Here is an 11,597-nt window from a genome sequence, read left to right as displayed (position 1 = left end):
CCTCTGTGCGTCATCGTGACGCGCCCTTTAAGACGCACTCGAGCTTAATGCGTTTGTAGTTTCTCTGTAGTCCATTATTTATTTATTTACTGCACAGAGACAGACACGGAGTACAGTGTCATAAATTTACATTGAAGTCATGTGCAATCAGTATAAATAAAGCACAAGCTAAATGGTGTTTGGACGCTACAATATAAATATATGCCATCGGCTAGGGCTCATTATCATATGAAATTAGGCAAGTAACCGTATTAACACGTACATTCTCATTTTGTAGCTTTGTAAATACATTTATATATAGATATAATGGACAAAGATGTAGTGCAGGTTAAGTCGGAGCGTCACTTTCTGATTTTTTTTGTTGTTTGTTTTTGTTTTTAGTTTTTCCTCAGTCATTTATTTATTTGCTTTCTTATTTATTCTTGTAAATGATGTCCTACAAATGCAGGGGGAAAGCAATATCAATATAAAATCTTTAAAGCTTTAGCTTTAAATAAGGTAAATAAGCTAATTTATAAGCTAAATGAAAAAACAATATTCTTAAACAACTAAAATCTGCAAGCAAATATTAGGTCATTATGGAAGCCCGAGGTAACTGGCTTTTTTTTCTCAGGATTGTGAGATATAAACTCTTAATTGCGAGTTACAAAGTCCAGTTCTCAGTGAAATGTTGTGAGAAGTGCGAGATAACAAGTGTCAGTAACCTTATTATTAGTTTATTCAGAGTCGGGCTCTGTCGTCTTCCTGAAGTATTTTAGCACGAATGCACGTGACTCGGACGGTCGAACCGCAGACTGTGGTCACGTGGTGTCCGCAGCGGCTCCGACTGTATTTGTGTCGGCTCATTTTCCGAGAGGAAGCAGCAAAGCGACGGAAATAGGAGGGGGAGACGGAGCCATCCCTTTAAGAACAACTGGGACATAGCGGAGAGAGGAAAAGGAGAGGAGGGGGTAGAAGAAAGAGGAATTAAAAAAGAAAAGGAAGAAAGAGACAGGGAAGGGAGGGAGTGAGGGAGAGAGAGCGCGATAAAAAAAGAAAGATGACATCCTGTGAATTGAAGCGCCGAGGTGGAGCGGCGGGCTGCGGCCGGGCTCCAGCGCTATTCGTCCGGGTCACGGCTTGAATCCGACAGCGAGGCTTCGACAAACACCCGATTGGCCTGTCGGGGGATCGAGGAAAAAAACACTGATTTATCCATAGCAGCCTTTAAGTTGGACTCTTTGAAATGCGTCAAGCGCATCACGTCTGACCGCTGTTTTAACGTCGAAATGCCTCGATCCTGTTTTGTAGTGCATGGTGTAAGACTGTCGAAATAACATTATTGCTCTCGATGTTTTAACTCATGCAAATGAATAAATAGCACGTTGTTGTGATGTGTCGGGTTGAAGTTGGATAGGAGCAAAGTGAACACTAAATAGTGTGCATCACCGCCGCTAATCTGAGCCGTGAATTCAATAAGTGCTTGTGAACAGTCTGAAACACGTCTGAACATTATCTGCAAACTACAGACGAGCTCAGTGATGTCATCGCTGCGTTATTAGTCTTCACTCGAGTACTTGATTATAATATTCATCGCTGTGGAACAAAATGGATGCCGCGTGGAGCAATTTTCTCTTCCAGGTGAGACTGAACGTGGAGAGTGTGTGTGTGTGTGTGTAAGTGTGTGAGTGTGTGTGTGTTGTTCCACAACATCTGCCTTGCTACATTAAGTGCACTCCAGCTGCACCTACACTGAAGTTCTGAATTCAAACTTAGTACTTTGTGATTGTTCTTTCCCAGACCACACCTTCCCAGACCCAAGTGGAGGGGAGCCTCCAATCAGAGCTGCTGACCTCTCCTCAAACCCCGCCCACCGACCACATAGCCCCGCCCCCGTCGACAGTGGACACTGCTGCTCTCAACGAGGACCCTGTACCTGGTGGGTGAGCGAGCGGGAGGGAGGGATGGGGAGGGGAGGGAGGTTTGGAGAGGAGCGAGGAAGCTGTCGGGGAGGGGTTGGAGGTTTCTGTGGTTGCTCGCTGTTCCTCTCTCATCACACAGAGCAGCGCAAGCGGTGCCGCTTGGAATATCGGCGACTTGTCTTCAGCCGGACGTCAGCCGTACTTCGTTAGGACTTTTTTTTTAAGGCTCCGCCTCTAGAAAGGTGGACACAGTCATGAAAAAATGAGTAATATGAGGAAACTGGGCTTGAACTGGAATGAGACCGGAAGCGAGACCCATTGAATTCACGAATGGCTGCGCCCACTTGTACGGAAAGGTGGATGTAGAATATGAATGCTGATTTTTAAAGGCACAATATGTACGATTTTTTGATTCAAATATCCAGAAACCACTAGAATAGTGACGCCAGTGACGTCGTACACCCTCAGTTTTCCGCTTTTATTTTGTTGAAAGCATGCAAACCCCAAAGACACTTTAATATGTTATGCATTTTATTAGACAGGTGACGAACACGCAGAACTTTCAACACGCTCAAATGTATGGAGTATGAAGAAGCAGCTGCACTGTATCGTGCTCGTCTCTCTTTAGCGATCGCTCCAGCGCCTCGTTTCGCTTCCAAGACTTTCAGCTCCACCTGCTTCATACTACAGTGATCTTAATAAATCTTTAAAACATCAGCTCATCCATGAACATGTTTTCCTGTCGAATTGCATCGGCTGTGAGGATGAAAACGACAACTCCCGTGATTCCCGTGACTCAGTCACTGCTTCATCAAACTACGCCTTTGTTTCTTGTTTGTTTTCAATATGCGCCCTCTAGCGGCGAAAACGTGCATATTGTGCCGTTAATATTCACTAATCAAAAACAACTGAAAAATTCTTGAAAAGAATGGGAAAAATCATTAATTTTAATAAGATGGGATTTTCTCATGCGTATTTCACAGTGCGTTCAAGCTGGTCACTTCAATCAGCTGCAGTGACCAACAGAAACTGCTTGGGTTGGAATTGACTTCACTATACTGTACACAGTGGAGCTTCTTTGCTTGCAAAATTGTGTACATAAGGTGTCTGTAAATGTAGGGTCGCATTACGCTCGTTTAGTGAATTTTTCCAGGTAAAATATGTGATCTGAAATTTTGCACGAAGGTGAACGATTTCCCCCGTGCCGATTTCGTAACCGGTTCAAGTTGGTCAATTTGCTGTGACTAACAGAACATTGCTTGGTTTGAAAGTGTCTTTTGCTCTAGACAGTAAACATTTTTTGCCTGCAAAATTATGGGAAAGTCATAAGTCAAAAAGTGCCTGTAATATTCTGTGTGTTTTCACAGGTGAAATACAGTCATTTCTGTAGAAATCTGCACAATTGAGAATTTTAACTCCGAGGAAAGGAATCCCTACCCAGATTTCACAGCGTTGGCCACTTAAATTCACTTCAACTTCGGTTTGAAAGTGATTTCTGTGTGAACGGCGCGTCATGCGTCTCTACACTGTAATAGACGCTGCAGACATTTTTAGAAAGTCAGAGGTCAAAAACTGTATTTGTAAAGATGTGCTCACATCTGCCCTTGTTTGACGAATTTCTGTGAATCTGCATGATTCCGTGAATCGGTTGCGCAAAAGAAGATTTCGCCACACGGATTTTGCAACAGGTCCAAGTTTGTCATTTGAATTTGCTGCATTGCTGCTTGGTTTGAAAGGGTCGTCGCTGCACTTTTTGGCCTGCAAAATTGCACCAAAATTATTGGAAAGTCATACGTCAAAAAAGTGTGTTCTGCGAATTTTTATGTGTGAAGTCCAGTCATTTTTTCCCATACGCAGATTTCACAACTAGTTGAAGTTGGCTGCTCACATTCAGCGCTTTGACTCCGGTTTGAAAGTGATTTCTGTGTGAACGGCGCGTCATGCATCTCCACACTGTAATAGACACTCAGCCTTTTTATCCAGGAGATTTTGCAGAATTTTTTAGAAAGTCAGAGGTCAAAAAGTGTGTTTGTAAAGATGCGGTCACATTTACTCTTGTTCGCTGAATTTTTGTGAATTCATTTGATTGGGAATTGCACAGAAGCAAAGGTGTCACAACAGGTGCGCTTTATTTCTGCTAACGTGAGCGTGTCTTATCCGTCTGATTACTCTGTGTTTTGTCTGTCCGTCCCCTCAGTGAAGCCCGTGTCCAGACCGGCCCGCGCCGCTCACATCTGCTCCATCTGCAGCAAGCAGTTCAAGAACAGCTACAACCTGCGGCGTCATCAGTCCGTCCACACCGGCGTGCGCATGAAGGCGGGATCGCAGAGCCAGGAGGCGGCGGCCAAAGAGAGCGCGGAGCGTCAGGCGGTGCCCCTCTCTCTCCTGCACCTCTCCATCCCGCAGCAAACCCAAACGCTGGCCGCTCCCGCCGTTCTGCCCCCCCAACACGCGCAGGTCCTGGCCGTCACAGACGGAAACGACGTTACCATGGAGAGCGTGGCTTCCACGGTGACCGCCCTCCCTCCTCCGGCTGCTGTTGTCATGGCAACAGGGGAGCCCGTACAGGTGGGCACCCGTGTGTGTGTTTTCAGAATGTGCCGTCGTGTGATGAATACAGTGAATGGCACATAATGCTCTGACCGTACATGTCATGTATTGCTGATAAATGGAAGCGCGCCGTGGCTGTATTAGTCTGATAAGGGTCTCACTGGAGATATTTGCACACCTGTAAGTATAATCATTTATATGCATAAATTCAGAAGCTTGGTAGCTGACATATAATTGTAAAAGCGCCCCAGCAGTCACAATGACATCATTTTTAACAATTCTTATACGGTCATCATGAATGACTAGGAAGATAATAATAGAAATTCTGTCCAAAAATGTGGATGTGGAGAGAAAATATCAGCTGAATCAGCAGAGAGAAGAAACTGGTTGCCAGACTTGACTGTAAGTCAGCAAAAATAAAATAACAGCGAAATATAAATTAGGAGTAACGAACACCTCTATTATTATGTGCAACATTTGTTGTATTTGTTGGTGTTTTATTTAAGGCCTTTTAATGACACATAATCACATAAAACTGCACTGATTCTGTTCATTTTTTTCATGTTTTTATTATTTCTAATTACTACTACTAGTTACTGTTTAATTACCAAATAATTACATCCTAAATATTTAAGTAGATAATTTATGTAGCTTAATTGACTACATTAGTGTTTCGTTTTGAAGTATTTTGCATAATAGAATGGCATGTTGTCATTTATATGACCATGATAAAAAGATGTCAATAAAACACACCACCACTATCAAATATTCTTTTCTAAGAGACAAAAAAAAGTAATATTATTATTATTATTAATGTTATCTGGCAACACAGACCTATTTCTTGATTTAAAACAATGTCACTTATTAGAACATTCAGAAACTAAGAAATTTTTTTTCTATTAAGATATTTATTTTGTTGAGGAAAATTAACCCCTGGATTCTGCAGCTTTTACTATCGAGCAAAAGTCTGGCTCTAAACTTAAAAGAAATAGATTTATCATGATAATTATCGGTGTTGTCCAATATGAAAATAATTGTTGTGATCATTTTTTTGGCCATATCGCCCAGCCCTGATTTTAGACCCTGCTCAAGATGATGACTTTCTCATTTGAAGTCATTTAAATTAAGCACAAAAGACTGCTACAGTGTTTTGTTGTTGTTGTTGTTTTTTACATCCAGCACTATAAATTAGTAAAGTAATTGCAAGCAACTTGGCTATTAATTAGTAAAACAGTAAAGGTCAGTGTATTGTGTGAACATAGCCAGCCTCCCATCAGATTCGTCCAGTGTGATTGGTTTAATAGTTCCAGGATTTCAGAAGCTGAGCGACGACGTGACGTTTGTGCACTCGTGGAACTACAGACCAGTCTCAGGGTGTTGTTCTGACTGTTGAACTTCTTCTCATTTCCCCGCTCCTCCTCAGAGGCCAGTAAACCAGAACCCGAACCCCGTGCGTAAAAACCACGCGTGCGAGACCTGCGGCAAAGCCTTCAGGGACGTGTACCACCTGAACCGACACCGGCTCTCCCACTCGGACGAGAAGCCGTTCTCCTGCCCCATCTGCCAGCAGCGCTTCAAGAGGAAGGACCGCATGAGCCATCACGTCCGGTCGCACCAGGGAGGCGTGGAGAAACCCTACGTGTGTCCGCACTGCGCTAAAGCTTTCTCACGGTGGGACAGACCTCGCATCTCCATACTCTCACACTATGACGTGATTATATACTCTCTGCTGCATCATTAGACTGAGAATGACGTGTTTGTCACTCGATCTCACAGGCCGGATCATCTCAACAGTCATGTCCGACAGGTCCATTCTTCAGAACGACCCTTCAAGTGTCCGGTATGGAACTTTGCTCTGGGTTTTGTGTTGCAGTTGTGCAATTTACACTGAAAGAAATGTCTTTTCTTGATTTTAGTGCATTTTTAAGGTGAGAGGTTGCAAAACTGTTTTTCTTAAGTTGAACATACTCCATATCTTCAGTTCTACACTTCCAAATGTTTTCGAGCAGTAAGATTTTAATGTTTTTTTAAAGATAACAGTTTTCTGTTTGATTGTTTTAAACTGTAATTTATTCCTGTGATTTCAAATCTGAATTTTCAGCATCATTACTCCAGCCACAAGATCATTCAGACATCATTCTAATATTCTGATTTGCTGCTCAAAAACATTTCTTATTATTATTATTATTATTATTATTATTATTATTATGTTGAAAACAGCTGAGTAGAATATTTTCAGGTTTCTCTGATGAATAGAAAGTTCAGAAGAACAGCATTTATCTGAAATAGAAATCCTTTGTAACATTATAAATGTCTTTATCATCACTTTTGATCAATTTAAAGCATCCTTGTTAAATAAAAGTATTAACTTCTTTAATTTCTTCCCCCCTCAAAAAAAAATATATATATATATATATATATATATATATATACTGACTCCAAGCTTTTGAATGGTATAGTGTATAATGTTACAAAAAACTTGAGCAGTAAATCAGCATTTTGGAATGATTTGTGAAGGATCATGTGACACTGAAGACTGGAGTAATGATGCTGAAAAGTCAGCTTTGATCACAGAAATAAATTACATTTTAAAATATATTGAAATATGAAGCAGTTATTTTAAATTGTAAAAATATTTCAGAATTTTACTGCTTTCGCTGTACTTTGGATCGAAAAAATGCAGGCTTGCTGAGCAGAAGAGACTTTTTTAAAAAACATTAAAAATGTTACTGTTCAAAACCTCTTGACTGTAGTGTATGAGCTAAATATAAAGTAATGCTATTTATGTATTCTTCTATTAGTTTTGCAGTATACAAACCATTTATGTTGTTTTATTTATCTGTGTGTAGACTGTTATTAATGAAATGTAAATGGACGGGTTACAGACTACATACCGTGGTACAGCGGTTGTTACATGTGTGTTGTTTGTACAGACGTGTGAATCGAGCTTCGCCACACGGGACCGACTGCGCGCTCACATGATCAGACACGAGGAGAAGGTTCCGTGTCACATCTGCGGGAAACTGCTGTCTGCGGCCTACATCACGGATCACATGAGGGTGCACAACCAATCACAGCATCACTCCTGCCACCTGTGCAACCGCAGTGAGTCTCACCACACGTCTGTGTGTCCATGATTGAGTTGTTTGTAATTGGACGTTCAGTCTGCTGTTAGGCAGTATTTCAACAAACCCTTTAATTGCATAAACAAAACCTTATGTAAATGAGTTGCATAATCAGCTCGTCTGCTGTAATTATCATGAACGAGGTAATCGAAGTCATCGGCAGCAGCGCTTCACCTGTCGATCTCGCAGGTTTCACCACGCTGACGTACCTGCGGGTTCACGCGCAGAAGCACCACGGCCAGGAGTGGAAGGAGAGCGGCGGAGGCTTCGGCAGCGCGGGCTCGGGCGGGGTGCTGGTGTGTCAGCTGTGCGGCGTTCACTGCAAGACCCCCACGCAGCTGCAGGGCCACATGGGCACCCACAACCCCCCCGTCAGCGACCCCGGCCCCGTCGGCACCACCACGGCCAGCAGCGAGGCGGTCCCGGGCAGCACGGTCACCCTCTGCAACATGGTGTCGGCGCCCACGGTGTTCGTGAGCGGAAACACGGTGGTGGATCTGCTGGTGACCGACTGCTCCAGCATCATCCCGCAACCTCAGAGCTAGCAGAGCACGCCTGCGGCGCTCGCACGCAAAAACAGCCATCCGTACAACTCACGACGCTAAACGACCACGAGAAGCCAAGGAGAAACTGTGAAGAGGCGTTCTGAGTGGAAGTTGCTCACGGTTTATCACACACACACACACACACACACGACAACTACTGTAGCATGATACGTTATAAGGAACACCTCTCTCTCTCTCAATGATGCACATTTATAGTCGCTTTACATTTATCCCTTTCGGAAGCAGATTCACACGTACACTTTCTTGTCTCGCTGAGAGCGCGGGAGGACGCTTTGGTCTTCCGAACCTCGGCTCAACAAGAAGGATCAGGGCATAACGGTGGTAAAAGAGACTCGGAGGGCAGTATTTTAGATTTTAAACGCGCGGTTCACCCAAAAAGGAATCATTCGCTCCCCTTCATTCAGAGCTTTTTTCCTTTCTGGAGCTCTTCTCATTCATTCTCATTGCATGGAAGAGAGCAGCTCAGACTTTCTGCTAAATTTCTTCTTTCGCGTCCCACAGAACAAACTAAATCTCACGGGTGAGTAAATGATGGGTGAACTACCGCTTTAACGCTTTCAGGACAAAACAGCCATGCGGAAGTGTCTCGATCCACTGTTTCTCTTCCACTTCTTCTTCTCTCTTTTCTCCTGCTCTGTTTTCACGGCGGCGGGACTCTCTGATGATACTGTGATTGTGTATTGCTACTGTATTTCTTCTGCCTGTAATATGATTTCCACTTTGTTTGCCAGACCACCTCTGCCACGAACTGGCGTCGGGATCCGTTCATAAGTCATATTAGCTCTGGTGACGAAAGACAAAAGGGTGAAGGGTGAAAACGAGACGTTGCATTAGATGATAGAGGAAAGTTTTAGATATAAAGGAGCTGATCGGATAGATGATTTATTTAATCACGTTCTTTTGCAGTAAGAATGGCGTATGCACGCGCCGTGACAGATGTTGACACGTCTAGCTCATATTTCACCCCAAAATTAAATATTAAAAAATATATATGTATCTCGTAGTTTCAAAATGTGAACAAATAATGATATATTATTTAAATATTTATACACTGCTGTTCAGATGTTTGGGGTTGGTAAAATTGTTCCCATGCTCATCAAGACTGCATTTATTTAGTCAAAAATACAGTAGAAATAGTGAAATTTTATTACAATATAAAACAGCTGTTTTCTGTGTGAATATCTGTTTAACTGGAATTGATTTCTGTCATCAAAGCTGAATTTTCAGCATCGTTACTCCAGTCTGCACATGATACGTTTCTGATTATTAGCAGTGTTGAAACAGTGATACATTTTAATTGTCAGGATTCACAGATGAACAGAAAGTTCCAAAGAACACAAATAGGAATCTTTTGTAACATTATAAATGTCTTTACTGTCACTTTTGATCAAGTTACGTGTCATTGCTGAATGAAAGTGTGCATTTCTTCAACAACAAAAAAAAACAAAACATCTTTCTGACCCTAAACTTGTGAGCAGTAGTGTACATCAGGGTGGTACTTTTGCACTGCCTTTAATATATGCTGATTACAACTGTAGTAAATCTGGGGCCGTGAGCTGTAGATTCTGTGCGGTACTGGCCAAATAATCCAACTCCTGAGTTTAAGTCCATGTAACTGTGAATTTGTCACTGATTATCCATATCCTACTTTAAAAAACTGTCCTGAGAGTCTATAAATAGTCTATAAATGCTCAAAAATGACCTGCCTACAGAAATCCAAAGGAAAACGCCTAGATCTCACTGTCAGTCGCTAGTTTCTTTTACAGGACTGTCCTCAAGAGTTCCATTTAGGTTTATATTTTTATTTCTGATGTTGTGTGAAATGTGACAGAAGTGGAGCGTAACGTGTGTAGTAGAGCTGCAGGACGCGGGTTTGAGTCTGATGGTTTGGCCGTGACTGTACCGTGAGGGGTTTAACAAACACGCAGGCGTTTCGTGTGCCTCTAATCCGCCTGTCCGTTCCTAGGAAACACATGAAACACTGAAACTATGAATCCTGTGCTGAGTTCACTGAGCGACATGATGAGGTGCTGAACTGAAGTTCACAGACAGGGCTAATGGACGCTTAAATTTGTCCTCACGTTGTATTTGTGAGCCGCGGGCCGTCGGAGGAAAGAAAAGGCGCGAGCTGTTGTTTCTGCTTCCATCAAGACTTTAGCGCGAGGCTCTTTTGTAGAAGGTTGTGTTTTCTTTCTTTTTCTGTTGTGAACGTGTGAACGGCGTGTTTAAAGAAGGGCTGAAAATCAACTCTTTACGAGGAATGAGAAAAGACTCGTCTCGGTTCTCGGTTTTGTACTGGAGTGATTCGTTTGATGGGTTTAGTGTTGGTACTGTATATCTGCTTATTCATGAGCTTCATTTAATATGAGATTTGTTCTTCCTGTGTAGAGACGTAGTGGTTGTTCTAAGCTTCGGATCATATTTAGGTTCTTTGTTTTAATTTAGCATTAAGCTGAAATAATAATACCTCTAATCTCTGTACAGCTCTGGCAATGCATCTCAATGCCTTATTATTGTATCTACCGCATTTAATTCGTCAAACACTACAACTATTTTAAATTATAGTCGACGAACCCGTAAAAAAGGAAAGTAAAATAATAATGGGATGTATTTATATTTATATTTTTATATTTCTTAGCAGTATGCATGTCTATAAACAGAGCAAAACAAAATGTTGATGCTTACCATGATCATGGATATTATGTTATTATTTTGTAGATGATGTAGATCATGTTATCATTTTGTAATTTTGACTATTAAAAGGAAATGGAGTAATCACATGTCTGGGTGGCGTGACTGCTGTGTTTGTGCGGATCTTGACCTCCACCTCCGTTCTGTCCGATGGCATTTGTCCGTCTGAAACAATCACCCGTACGGGTGTGAAAGCGCAGTGTGTTCTGATCTCCCGAAGATGAATCTGTCATCGATCATTGACGTGATCACACGTGGAGCCCGTGCCGATCGCAGGACTGCAGGTGTCGATATCTGTGCCCTTTCGCTGCTCACTGGACGTCCTTACAGCCCTTCAACACATTCAGTCAAATGATAAATTACAGCGATTGTTACGCAGCAGCTCCTTCAGACCATCTGAATCAGGATTTACCCTGTTAATCATAACCTTATGATATTAAATCGGCTTCATCTGATACTGTATTTTGGGTTCAAATCTTACATGGATTTATGATGAGTATTAAGCATTAAAAAGGATTTTTTACTGTACGCATACTGCATTGCATTTGGTCATCTTGGTTACGTCGGTGTGCATACTAAACTGATTGGTCTTTTTACGCTGCATCACATATAGCCACCTTTTCCATTGCATTTTCATTTTTAGCTATCGGTGTTAAATTTGCATTAAGTTCTATAAACCCAACTTATTTATACCTTTTTCTAAAAACATCATAGACAAAATGTTAACACTTTACAGTAAGGTTCCATTATTTATTGTTAATGTA

The 11,597-nt window shown here is 42.0% G+C and overlaps 1 protein-coding gene across 1 annotated transcript; it reads left to right on the top strand.

Moving 5' to 3' along the window:
* The first annotated feature begins 707 nt into the window (after positions 1-707).
* Positions 708-10,922, top strand: mazb (MYC-associated zinc finger protein b (purine-binding transcription factor)). The gene is made up of 7 exons (XM_051123822.1): positions 708-1,620; positions 1,780-1,918; positions 4,099-4,469; positions 5,875-6,122; positions 6,228-6,291; positions 7,385-7,556; positions 7,766-10,922. The coding sequence occupies exons 1-7, from the start codon at positions 1,588-1,590 to the stop codon at positions 8,119-8,121; spliced, it is 1,383 nt and encodes a 460-aa protein (XP_050979779.1). The 5' UTR covers positions 708-1,587; the 3' UTR covers positions 8,122-10,922.
* The last annotated feature ends 675 nt before the right edge of the window (positions 10,923-11,597 follow it).

This window comes from Labeo rohita, chromosome 12 (assembly GCF_022985175.1).
Source record: "Labeo rohita strain BAU-BD-2019 chromosome 12, IGBB_LRoh.1.0, whole genome shotgun sequence".
NCBI classification, from domain to species: Eukaryota; Metazoa; Chordata; class Actinopteri; order Cypriniformes; family Cyprinidae; genus Labeo; species Labeo rohita.
The sequence above is the reverse complement of the archived record's forward strand: the minus strand, read 5'-3'. Positions and strand labels throughout refer to the sequence as shown.

Bases quoted from the DNA above. Each gene is read 5' to 3' on its own strand.
- mazb (XM_051123822.1), top strand. From the start codon at position 1,588: ATGGATGCCGCGTGGAGCAATTTTCTCTTCCAG. The intron at 1,621-1,779 runs GTGAGACTGAAC...GTTCTTTCCCAG, and splicing joins GGAGCAATTTTCTCTTCCAG to ACCACACCTTCCCAGACCCA. The intron at 1,919-4,098 runs GTGGGTGAGCGA...CCGTCCCCTCAG, and splicing joins CAACGAGGACCCTGTACCTG to TGAAGCCCGTGTCCAGACCG.